This window comes from Micropterus dolomieu, linkage group LG22, assembly GCF_021292245.1.
Source record: "Micropterus dolomieu isolate WLL.071019.BEF.003 ecotype Adirondacks linkage group LG22, ASM2129224v1, whole genome shotgun sequence".
Lineage (NCBI taxonomy): Eukaryota > Metazoa > Chordata > Actinopteri > Centrarchiformes > Centrarchidae > Micropterus > Micropterus dolomieu.
This window is the reverse complement of record NC_060171.1, coordinates 33502181-33515572: the sequence shown is the minus strand read 5'-3', so window position 1 is coordinate 33515572 and position 13392 is coordinate 33502181. Positions and strand designations below refer to the sequence as shown.

Sequence of the window (13392 nt, the reverse complement as noted above, 5' to 3'; positions counted from 1 at the left end):
ATGGTTTGGCGACCTGTCAAGGTTGTACCCTGCCTTTCGCCCGATGGCAGCTGGGCTTGGCTCCAGTCCCCCGCGACCCTGTACACAGGATAAGCGGTTGACGATGGATGGATGGATATTTATGTATTCTTTATTCTACCTACTTTCTATTATTATTTTTAATCCTTATGCCTTGATAAGTGTGCAACTGTGACAAAAGAATTTCCCCCTTGGGGCTCAATAAAGTATTTCTGATTCTGATACATGTTCTAACAATTCCTGAGACTCCATACAAGATTATTCACAGACTGCAGGTAACCCCTAGCCATTTGAAGTAAATATAACGTGCTCTCCATAATGTATGAAATGTACAGGTGTACAGGTACATTCTTAGAATGGCACTGTATGCTGCACGCCTCACAACAAAATGATTGAATAGTCTGAAAGAGCCTCCTCTTTCAGGTTGTTTAATCATTTTTGTAAAATTCCTTGTACGCAGATGACCTTCTGCTCTATGTTTCGAATCCAGCATCCTCCCTTCCTGTTATCTTAAACATCCTAGATCAGTTAAAGAGACTTGGTTACAAACTTAACCTTGGGAAAAGCGAATACCTTTCCATTAACTCACTTGCCGAGGGGCTCCCCCAGTTCCTCTTCCCCTTTGAGAAGGTTCCTAGATATATGGAATCTTCATATCCAAATCGGCTACTGAGCTCTGTTAAAAATTTTCGCTCACTAAAAATGGTGGTACTACTGCATTTTTTAAATGCTGTTCAACACATTCCAATATTCATCATTAAGGTGTCTTTACCTCGTTTGCGGACTTATCAGTGAAATTAAACTTGCCAAATACTCCTCTATTCCACTTTCAAATTTGGCTTTTTGTACAAAATCGATTCCCCCACTTTACTAACCACCCCCCAGATTCTGTAATAGATTCCATCTTGACACTTGACACCAACAAAAAGGGGCTCTTCTTAGTTATGTATAATCTCATTTTTAAAATAAACCCAGCATGTTTGGATTCTCTAATGGCTGTCTGGGACCAGGACCTCAGGATTACCATGTCAGACGAGCAATGAAGACGCATACTAGACCTTGTACATAACTCCTCGATATGTGCCAGGCACAACCTGCTGCAATGTAAGATTTTGAACAGAGCCCACTTCACTAATACAAAATTAGCTAAGATTTTTCCAGACAGAAGTGATTTAATGTAACCGATGTAAACTATCACCTGACTATCTGCACATTTTCTGGTCATGTCCCCAATTACGTACATTTTGGTAATCTCTGGGCTGTGCGATAAGACTAATCTCATATAGGTCATTTCATATCCCAATAATGATGCATATCCTGATATAGAACATTTTTTGTAAATTGAATTAACTATTATGAACTCGTGATTTTTCTTTGCATCATAAAAGTGGGATAAGCTATTCCGGAGAAATCCAACACCAGGACAAATACCATGATACAGCGACACAGCAAGTACTGTAACTAATGTTAGCTAGGCTGTGGGTTTGCAAACTGTTGCTACTAACTGCTGCAAAGTAAATGTGAGAGGACGAGACAGTCCCAGAGCAGCACAGCAGCTCCAGACAGCGATACAGCTCTCCTGCTGCTAAAACAACAGCACATCTTGGTGAACTAGAAAGTAAGCTGAATGTCCGTGGGCAGGTCATTTAACGTTACCTGACAGGGTTACCTTTCGGTATCTAAACCCAACCAAGTACTTTCGGTACCTAAACCCAACCAAGTACTTTCGGTACCTAAACCCAACCAAGTACTTGTGGTGCCTAAACCCAACCAAACTGCAACGGCTTCACATCGTCAACAAAGCCTCTGGTGCTTAACTTGCCATTTGGGTTTAATGCATTAATCTGGTGCACTTTGAAAGCAAAATAAATAGGCTAGATCTATAGATTTTAACAATTTTGTGCTCTAGTAAACAATTTGATGACACAGCAAAAAAGCCAACATATTTATTTAATGGTTTTACAGCATCCCTAAATAAAGGAATAATAAGTAATTAATTTCCCTAACATTTAATTGTCTTTTTAACTTTTAATGGACACATTTAACGTGTTTTATACTTCCTGTGAATATAATCCAATTAATGTTATTTCCATACTGTATATACGTTGTGTTAACACCTTATTTTGAAAACTGGACGTTGTCACATGTGTATCCTTGCGTTAAATTCACCAAGTCCGACGCAATTTGATCAATTATATTGTATGTGGTTCTCATATCACGTGCAATTAAGACTTCATAGTGTCTCTTCAGGTAAGACTCATACTGCAACACTTGTGTTTGCAAAGAGAGAAAATGAAAGAATAAAGTTGCTAACCTGCCTGTCAGCTGCTCCAGTTTACTGCCATTACCATAAAGGCTTGAATACATGTGCACTCCAAATTTAGATGCGGCTGGCTGACCATGTTGTCACAAACAAGTGACTGTGTAAACATTTCAAAGCTGTTTAAACCCGTTAACACTACCATAGTTACCTCAAAAACAAAAGTGGTTGTCTCGAGTCGGATGCCAAAGTGTGTGAGCGTGCGAGCTTACAGCAGCGGAGTAAAATACGTTAGCGATGTTATTGTTGTTATAAAAAGTGTAAAAATATTTTTGCTTCATTTTGAAACTATGGCGGAACAAATTAGACTGTTAAGTTAGACTAATTAAGTTAATTAATGGAAAACACTGCAAATATCCAACATAAAACTAACTTCACAGCGGTGCAAAGCGTTGTCCCCTCATAAAGTGTTGAATTTGCGACACAGTGAAATAAAGGATAGAGCATCATTTTAAACAATAGACGTTTTGCTATCGTCAAACTATATATATCGCCATATTGCACAGCCCTAATAATCACAGAACATCTAGACCATTCATACCATTTTAACAGTAATTGTTTTTTGATTGAGATTTGAAAGAAAAAATCGAGTGGGGGTAAAATACATAAGGATGTACGCAAATGTCTCCATAATTCCCGCGCCACACCACCTCTATGAGCAGCTTGTGTGCATTATGGAACCTCTTGAACCAACCTGAATCTTCTCTTTCTTCCCTCTGTCTGCAGGAGCATTACCCAGCAAGGCAGACTTGCTCATTGACCCAGAGATGGACCAGGAACTGGACAAACTGTAAGAGCACACGCACACACCTGTATCAACAGGCACATACATACAAACTGTACTGTACTGTACAGGGTGACTGGGATCACAACAGCCCAATAGATTTTAACATGCTTTTATTTTTCTTTCCTTTTGTTGTGCTGTTCTCATTTCACTGCCCTCCTCTCTATTATTTACTTTTTGTCTTCTCTGTTTTCAATTGCTTCTTTTCTCACATCTCTTCTTCTCCCTAAATGTATTTTCATGTCCTGTGCTGTCCAGAATCGCTCAGATCTCAGTGAGTCCTAGCAGCAACAGCAGTGGCAGTGCAGTGGGGGGGCTGAAGGAGGTGCAGAGGAAGGCCTCCCCGAGGAGGAACATCCACCACAGGAGGAAGATGGAGGTGGAAAGCGACGGCTCCACGGAAGAGACGGACTCCTCTGAAAACTGACCTCTGCTGTGTGGTCACGATGATGTGCAAGTCCCGTGTCTGCACATGGTCATGTGACATGCGGCTACACTGCAGTGTGTTTTGAACTTTACTGTGATCTCTCCAAACAATGTTTGTGTTCCCATCAGTATTGGTTGGCTTTTTTCTGTAGCTGGTAATAAATATATAACTGAGTTTAGTATCAGCACACTAGAGTTAATACTCAATACAATCTTCCCTGTAATTCTGTTGTCATGTTGGAGAGGCCACTGAACAACATGAAATGCCAAAACTCCCCAAAACTTAACTAATAAAGTTGTTGTAGGAACTGTAAAATTGTGGCTGCAGGTTTCATTGGTGGTTTAACAGGGACAGGAATAAAAGATAGGAACCTGCCGGGTTTGATGTGGAATGATTGTAAATGCTTGATGAGTAGCAAACCAACCTTACTTATAGCTTACCAAGTTTCCTGAAGAAAGTAAAAAGTATGATAAAACGTCCAGCATTGATCGCAGCGGCAGGTAAATGTTCTCAGTTTCTCAGTCTGTTGTGTTGAGCAAGTTGAAGAACAGGGACTCTGAACACAATGACAGGAAGTTTTAAAGGAATAATTCCTGCCTGGTCATAATTTGCACAGTGAACAGCTCAAGCATCAACTGTATTTATAGTGCTAATTTATTTATTTAAGTTTAGTATTTGTGAAATGCACAGCATATACAGTGAAGCATGAGTCGTTGGTAATGAAATTCTTTCATATTAGAACATGTTTCTTTCCTCAGATCATGAGGATGATGACTTTTCTCCAGACTGTGTAATCTGCACATTTTAATACTCATATTACATTTATTTACAATTGTATATCTTTGAGATTTTAGCCTTTATATTTGTTTTCTAATCCTTATTTTTGTACTGCTCACATCTTCTAGAGTATGCCACTTCTGCATTTCACTGCACACATTTAAAATATGAGTATGTGACAAATAAACATTTGAATCTTTGAAAAACAAAAAACAAGGGTTCTTACAACTGCCAAAGTTTAGTCTTCCAACATATCCATACAAAGCAGTAGGCCTGAAAGTAGCAAACTTTAAATCATAAAAATGTAGGCAACTGACTACCTTCTATAAAGGAAGGTCATTTGGTCCAAACTAAGAACATGTATTCTAAGTGCAGTTGTAAACATGATTTATTGACAAGAACCAACATCATCACCATCAGTCTGTGCATCTTCTGTGCGTCTCCGTTTTACAACATTGATATCATGCGGTGTTACACCCAGGTTTTGGTCAAACCAACAGCATACAATAATAAGTCCTATACAAACATACATACAGTCTCTATACAGGATACACCTATATTGATTTGAGTCATGTACAGTAGATCCCCATGGTGTCAAAATCACAAAAGAAATACATAGAAAGGACACTTTCTGGTGGATCAGAGCCACTTCCTGTGGCAGACCTCAGATGACAAGAATGGAAAAGAACATGTGGACATTACGCTCCATGAGGAGTTCTCCTCTCTTCCACGTTGCCACTGACATTCACTTTAATGTACCCCTGTATGAATATCAAACAGAGACTTGAACTTGTTTTGCAATCCATCATAGTGAACTAATCGTCTCTATATTTTGCCAGTGTAAATTGTTGAGGGAATTGTTTTGAAACTGCTCTGAAATTAATGGAGGATGATGGCTGTCTGGAAGGCAAGAAATGGTATTTTTAGTCAGTAAAAGGTTTGCCCTGTGTAAAGGGTGATACAGGTTTTGGAGACTAATACCACTATTTTCAGACAGAAGTTACATGCTTTTTATAGATAGATATTCAGTACCTTTAACCATTTTCATGTGAAAATGTGAACATATTTAGCATTTTATGCTCCGTGGCTACGAAAGCAGCAAGATCATGGGGCAAAAAAATCTTTTAAGAATATGAATACTGCAAGGACTAATGCTGCCATAATCCTAATAATGACTTCTACTCACAGTGAAAATCTCACCAAGATGTTGCATTACAATCCACAGAAAACTGGTGTAATGTTGGCCAGTTCTATAGTAAATATGTAATCAATCAAACGGCATTGGACCACTGACTGAAGAACAATACCAGCTGCATATACCCAGTGACACACCTTAACATTCCATAGCAGCCATCTTGGGTGTACCAAGTCATATCCAGCGATGATTGACTACTCATATGAGTAGTAGACAGTAGAGACTTTATTGTCATAAGAGAGACTTTATTGTCATTCATCTGTATACAGCGCAGTACAGTACATAGAGGAACGAAATTGTGTTTCTCCTGGTCCCCGGTGCTAAACTAAAAGACTGAATGGTGTGACAGCAGTTAATACCGAGGACGGTCATCACTACACCAGAAAAAAATAGGCACTGTTTTTTGAACACAAAACATTTCAACATTTCAGGCTTCATTTCCGTTCACTTTACCTGCTCAAATCTATATCATAGTTAAACTGCTTGTGCTACATCTTCACAAGCAGATTCTGATTGGCTGGAATTCTGATTCTTAAAGCAGCTTTAACTGATTTTTTGGACATTTTGGTGCAATAGGACAAACTGAAAACACATTACATTATAAAAGCATATCTTATGGGTAAGCAAATATTTGTCTCTTTACACATTCAGCAGACACGGGATGACGTTGATAAAAACAAATCCATTACTCACTTTCGTTTTAGCTCTGGTCTCCACCAATTCCTAAGAAAAATTGCTTTTTAGCTGCTAAATGCTCCGCTATGTTCATCTGATAGTCGCTCACTTTGTCTGTCTGCTGTTTGGTGCTGGGCAGGAAGCGGACTGTGGGTTTATCTGAGCTCGTTTAGCTGAAAATAGCTGCCAAGCTGTTGCAAGAAACAACAAGGTTGACGAGAGCGTTGTTTGTGTGCTGGAAAACCAAAACAATGAGCTAAAAGAGGCTAGAAATCTGGAGGTAATAGTTATCACCAGGAGTGGTTTCATCCCTGTGAGTGATTCATTTCACATTGCACACAGAAATTTGATCCATTGTTGTTCAAAATGGAGATTGCTGCAGCTTTAAGTCTGGAGCTCAGCTTCTAATGGCTGTAAAAACAGGGAGGAACTACATCAGAAAATGTATTCTCTGTCTGTACACAACGAGAGCAGTGCGTGGATCAGTTTGTGAAGATAAGTATTCAAATGTTAGAATTTAGTTTTAAAAATATCTCAGCTAAAAAACTGAATCTCAAGAGGAGTAAATATGACCCTAATCTTGGTCCCAGATTTGAGCAGGCAATGTGAAAAATGTGTGAGCTGAAAGTGACTGACATGACTGCACAGTGATCCACCATCCCACCAGTCCGTTGTGTTGCACACACAGTAAATTGCACGGTGTCATCTGGGCCTTGACAGAGTTAAAGGAAGTATGTCATTGCTCAACCACAGAAACTCTGTATGAAGAATTTGTACTTGGAACAACATTTGGAAGAAAAGGAACATCAAGCAGCAAAAAGAGAAATGAGGCACCTTAAAAGCAACTCCAAAGGTCTTCAACAGTAGATTGTCAAGTCTGGGGGATACAGGATTCAGAATTATACTTATATATTTTTTGGAAACATCTATCTGTCTTCTGTGCAAAGAAACAAGCAAGTCCATTTTTTTGTTGTATATTCCTTCAAAGCACGACCTTTTAAACTGCAGGGGAAAACTGTTGTAAATAAGAAGCCCTTCTTTATTGTAAAGTCAAGGATGAAGCTAATTTAAAGACAGAAGATTTACCTCCTTTTCAAAAACATGCAGTGTAGCTTTGTTTTTAGATTCTCATAGCTTAAGTGCGTGTTTATGGTTAGCAGATCTGCCTACCAAGCAGGTGAAATGGGTTTGATTCCAGGCCAATGTATTCTGCAACATACGTATGTAAAAATGAAACGCTTGTCTCAACTGAAACTGGTTTGACGTACAACACTTAATTCTCAGAGAAATATCTGGAACTGGACCCAGTAGCTACACTTGTTTACCCAAGTGAACACACTGTTCATGACCACCAATATGGCTGATCTATGCATCTACTCTCCATTAGAATGTCATTTTGGTCAACGGAATTAGTGTAGTTAAGTAACTCCATTGCACTCCCACACATAATTTAGACAGGAATAGATCTATCGCATACAAATCTTACATAAGTACATTTCGCTAATTTTCCTACTAGTTAAATTCATGCATACTTTGATTTTAAATGTGCAATCTTTTTTTTTTATTTTAGTCAACATACTTGTCACACCTTTAAATAGAAAAGTTTGCAAACTGGAATTAAAGGTTCAGAACTTTTTAGAATGCACTTAGTGTCCTTTACGTTTAACCACATGTGATCATCAGTCACTAGCAATAAAAATGGGCTATGGGCTATGCTCCTTTTCTCTGAAGTGCGTTCATCATACCGTGACATAAAATGTGACTACAAATCAAAGATTTAAGTATTGTTGGAAGCAGTTTTATATTTTACTACCTGATCGTGGGCTTAAGGGATGCCAAAAACAGTTGCCAGAGCCCAAGGTGATCTTCAAATTGCTTATCTTGTCTGACCGAAAATCTAAAAACACATTCAATTCACAATGACATGAAAGAGCAAAGCAGCAAATCCTCTAATTTTAGAAGCTGTGACCATCAAATGTTTGGTCTTTTAATTTGCCCCATTAGCGGTGTGTCAGTTGGTCCAACATTTTTTACAGACTAAAATATCTTGACAAATATTGGATAAACTGTGATGAAATATTGTTGACATTTATGGCCACCAAAGAAGGAATCTTAATGACTTTAGTGAACCCCCATGTTGAGACGAGATGTCTCAACCGCCCCAGACTTTTAATCCAGTTTGGTTCATGACCTGCATAACTAATGACATTCCCATGGGCCTCAGCTGTACTGTGTTTAGTGCTTATTAGCAAATGCTAGCTGCTGACATGGCAAGCATTACCTGCTGAACATTGTCATCATGCACATGTTAGCATGCTGACATTAGCATTTGCAGTAGCACCGGTGTGCTTAAATACAGCCTCACATAGCTGCTAACAATGTTGATGACTTGTTTTTTTAATACATGACTCAAATGGTTCACATTGATTATATAAACATTCTGTCAGTAAATTAACTCCATAGTCCTGTAGGCTGTCTATACGATAATCCAATATTTACATGTAGTTACATATGAGTAATTTTAGCCCATAAAATATATCAATATCAGATATTTGTGTTTGAGTTTTGGGAGGTCTATGTTACATTTGTTCTCACTGTATGGGACATCTCATGTGATCCTATCCATCCTTAGAGGTATTTATATCGTGACATGGCCAATGGAAGGAAAAGCTCGCTGTATCACTAGATGCAGCAATGAAAAGAAATCCACCATGCAAGTATTCTGACGAATGTATATCTGTGGTCCAGTTTGTGGTGTAAGACCAGGCTTACATGCACATAGTGAGTATTCAGTACATAGTGTGGATGGAGGAGAGGTGTTATTCAATGAAGATGTCTTCAGTGGGACAGGAGTAGCCAATGTGTTCCTTGTAATACTGCTGGAATGCCCTCCTGTGGGACACCAGAGAAGAGTATTAATACATTTGATTAGAAAACAGGTAATAACAAAACACAAGAGACGACAGCACACATCTGTTTTGTAGTATTATATATGATAAATATAGTGGAGGAAAGCATTGTGGAGTACGGAAGCCCTAAGCTGCTATCGATTCAATTTTTTTTTTTACTCCGTTTTCCTGTGATAAGGGATAATTATCTGGAGATCTCGAGATAACGAATGTTGTTTTCCCGTGATAACAGGATCATTTTCTCATGATCTCGAGATAACAAAACAGTAATTTAACACAGGGCAGGAACGTTTCTTAATGGTAATTCGGTGAGGCTAATAGTGTCACTGGTTTGCTTAGTTGGCAAGACTCACAGTCTTATGGTTGCGTTTTTGATCCTTACTGAACACCAACTTTTTTTCTATTTATTTTTTTCATAATCCTCTTCAACAAAGTTCTCACATGCTCACAATAAAGCACATGATGGACTGTGTGCATCCCAACGATTGGTCCACATCGATCAACCTATGGACTTTTCATTTCCCCATCATTCCCAAGCAGAGGAAATTCGTTTACACACTTCCTGACAGCTATTTCAGAACCTTTGAAATAGCTGTCGGTAAATGTGTGATTGGATTCCCCTGAATCTCTTCATAACAACTTTGCTAAAGAGGAGAATTAAAAACACACACACTGAGAACAGGAGCTGAACACACAATCCTTGGGTTATGAGCCTGTGCTCTACCAACTAAGCTAACCATTAATGAAATTATCCTAAAGAAACACACCTGCTCACCCACATATTGAGCTATGGCTTGTTATCTTGACATCATGAGAAAATGATCCTGTTATCACAGGAAAACGGAGTAAAAAAATACAGTATTCCCCTTGTAACTGTAATGGAGTACAAGTATAAAGTAGCAAAAAACTGAGATACTCAAATAAAGGTCAAATTCCTCAAAATTTTACTTTTTAATTAGTTACTTTCCACCACTGGTCCTGAGCAGATATATCCAGTGACTCTGGTGACTGACCTTTCCACCAGCACAACCGTCAGCTCAAACTTTCCCCACACAGTTTAGACAAGAACTATCAAAATCTAAGGCAGCTTGCTGGCCAATCAAATGCATGCAAGCTCTCGATACTGGTGGATTACTCTGTATTGTGAATGGTGTATCACAGTTTACTTTGCGATTGTCACAACTAAAGATAAAATAGTTGCAGCCGTGATAATTTTCCAGAATGCTCTGCTGTTTCTGGTCTGAATATGGGTATATTACCATGAAAATACATATTTTTAAGTTGATTCATGAACCCTTTCTTTTTTAGAGAGAAGGTTTTGAGATATCTGTGAGATTTGTGCCTCCATCTCAATATGCTGGAGGTGAAAGGAAGTTAGTTTGAAGTGCTGAGAGCACTGAAAAATGTGTCTTCTAAAAACAGCAGTTTCCAGTTTCTCTGGATAATGCACAGAACACACTGTCAACTGTTTTCACTGGAACTACTTTCTACTGAGAAAATAGTCCCTATTTTGGACAGATACCACTAGGGGCAATTCAAAAAATGTGTATAGAACATAGAACAGAAAATTAATCAGAATAGAATATGATATAATAGCTCTTACCCTACAGACTCAGCCAGAGGATGTAGTGTTGTCTCTGACATCATCACGTGACAGGCAAAGCGCTGTTGGTCAGGGTGTTTGGTGATGAAACCAAAATACCTGCAGTGCAATAATCAGCATTAGTCAGGAAATCTACAGTTTAGAGGTTTATTTACAAATATGTATTGATGCCAACCTGCTGTAGTAGACCAAGCACTAAGCTTAAATGTGTGAGCGTTACATCATTGGCATCAAAATGAAATGTCACTTAACAGACTGTGAGAAAAGGTACAATTTAATATAGTTTCATGTGGGCCTTGTGGGACTGGGATTAGATCAAATAATCCTGTAAAGCAGTTTGACTCACTTGCTGTGTTTTGGATGACAGCCACAGAATGAGATGTTCTTTAACTGGAAGAAATGGAAACACTGGTCCCCCTGACAGACAGAGAGAGAGAGAAACAGTGTGAATGAGTTAAATACGTATGTCTTGGTGTGTGTGTGTAAGGCTGCTAAGTAGAGCTAAACCTGAATAGAACCTGGAATATTATTACTTTTTTGTTTGGTTGGCTTTGGCCGGGTTCTACATCATACAACACCTTCATCCATCGGCTGAGAACACTGATTAGCACACCCGATAACTGTAGTATGTACTGTTTTTGTGTTATTGTATTGTGTTAAGTAATAAACTTGTACACCTTCCAGTTTAAAGTTAGTTTTCTGTCATGGCTCACAAGCCAGGTCATGACGAATCGGGGGGGGGGGGCGACCAGTCCGTTACGCAATCGGTAAGGCATTAAACTGGCTTGTGAATGAGCTGACGTCATCTTGAATGGGTTCTTTTAGAAGGCTGTGCGCTACAGGGGACAGTAGTGGGTTAAAGATAAGTTGAATGATTGGTTGTGTTTTGTGAGGCAGATTAGGTAGAGGGGATTTGACTTGTTTTGCCTGTTTTTGCAGGGATTGTCTCAGCCGTTTTTTTTGGCAACCGGGAGTTTAACATTTGAGCAGCAAATAAATTAACAAGTTGATTATGTAACAGAAGGAGTATGACAAAATGAAGAAAAAAGCAGAGATTAAAAGCACTTGGCGTTGGAAAAAATGCATTATCAGACTGAACAGGCAAAACTGTCTTTCCAGCAGACAGAAAATCCCATACCATCATCATCATCAGTGATCAGAATGGCAGATGACTATGTTTTAATGCACAAGCGCAACTTTGGGGAATTACGCATTCACTGTTTTGAGGGGAGTACCAATGCAGGTGGTGTGTATTCTCTAACTGTTGTCTTAAAAAGGGTATTGGAAAGGTGATCATTATGCTCTTAAGGCTGAGTCTAGACAGAATAGGGCTGTGGTACAGGTGCGTGCCTGGCTGTGTCTATGTGTTTGCGGTTTACGTAATAAATGACTGGATGCAGGAAAAAGCTTTGCCTGGTGAACTTGATTGTTTTTTGCCTTTTGTTTCGGATGGTTTGGTTTGGGAAGTGAGGTGAAAGCGGCCATTTATTATCCTGGATGACACTGCTGCTCTTGATTCCTTCATCCAGGCTTCAGTTACCATTTTCAGAGGAAGGTGACGGGGGTGCTCTGTTCTTGTTTTGGGAATGGGCATGAACATTTTGCAGACCCCACTGCACAATTTTATGCTGCAATCCGATCTCTTTCAGTGACTGCCAATTGAGGAGGAGGTACAAAATAACTCTCTCTGGGTTATTATTATGCACTGTTGGTAATAAAATGGGTGCCTCATGGTAACAGATTATCCAAGTAGTAAAATTCAGGGAGTCTGTGTTGAAATTGGCTCATGATGAACTCTGGAAACTGGGGTGTCAGGAAAACATATGATCAGGTCCTATGGCTTTTCTTTTGGCCCTGTCTGAATAAAGATGCCCCCACCAATGTTCCCTGCACGGGAATGTGTTAAAACCATATTACTTTCTGCTAGATCTGGCCCAGTCTCCTCCATAGAACACGCACCTGGCACGTTCAGTAGGGGGAGTGTCTGTGGCAGCTGCGATGGAAGACGGGTAATCGTTTACTGGAGTCAAAGCAGGCAGATTTATCTAAACTCATCTTCTGCTACATAGCAGACAATATACAGTGGGGGAAATAAGTATTTGACCCCTTGCTGATTTTGCAGGTTTGCCCACTTACAAAGAATGCTACAATCTACAATTTTAATCATATGTACATTCTAACAGTGAAAGACAGAATCCCAAAGAAAATTCCAGAAAATCACATCATATGAATTTATAAAAATTGATGACCATCTGATGAGGAAAAACAAGTATATGACCCCCTACCAAACAGCAAGTATTCTGGCTCCTACAAGCCAGTTAGTCTTTCTTTAAGACACAGCCCCAATCCCAACCAATTATCTACATCAAATACACCTGCCTCACCTCGTTACCTGTATAAAAGACACCTGTCAACACCCAAACAACCAGCATCCAACATCACCACCATGGGCAAGACCGAAGAGCTTTCTACGGACATCAGGGACAAGATTGTTGATCTGCACAAGGCTGGGATGGGCTACAAGAGAATCGGAAAGCAACTTGGAGAGAAAAGATCAACTGTCGGTGCAGTTATCAGGAAATGGAAGAAGCACCACACCACCGCCAACCTCCCTCGGTCTGGGCCTCCACACAAGATCTCGCCTCGTGGGGTGTCCCTGATCATGCGAACGGTGAGGAATCATC

At 39.4% G+C, this 13392-nt stretch overlaps 2 protein-coding genes across 3 annotated transcripts in view; one reads left to right on the top strand and one right to left on the bottom strand.

The window, feature by feature from the left end:
- Positions 1 to 3864, top strand: part of cstpp1 (centriolar satellite-associated tubulin polyglutamylase complex regulator 1) — a 15909-nt gene extending 12045 nt beyond the window's left edge. The window contains exons 8-10 of one of the 2 annotated variants that reach the window (XM_046038606.1): positions 3065 to 3128; positions 3381 to 3588; positions 3619 to 3864. In XM_046038606.1, the coding sequence (XP_045894562.1) occupies positions 3065 to 3128; positions 3381 to 3549 (233 nt within the window). In that variant the 3' untranslated portion in view covers positions 3550 to 3588; positions 3619 to 3864. Of the gene's footprint in view, positions 1 to 3064; positions 3129 to 3380 lie in introns of both variants that reach the window. The other variant, XM_046038605.1, reaches the window with a different exon arrangement.
- A 4356-nt stretch (positions 3865 to 8220) lies between these two features.
- Positions 8221 to 13392, bottom strand: part of LOC123962185 (C-Jun-amino-terminal kinase-interacting protein 1-like) — a 25935-nt gene continuing 20763 nt past the window's right edge. Inside the window, exons 10-12 of the mRNA XM_046038155.1 lie at positions 11055 to 11125; positions 10709 to 10807; positions 8221 to 9088 (exon numbers count right to left, since the gene is read on the bottom strand). Of these exons, the coding sequence (XP_045894111.1) occupies positions 9016 to 9088; positions 10709 to 10807; positions 11055 to 11125 (243 nt within the window). The 3' untranslated portion in view covers positions 8221 to 9015. The remainder of the gene's footprint in view (positions 9089 to 10708; positions 10808 to 11054; positions 11126 to 13392) is intronic.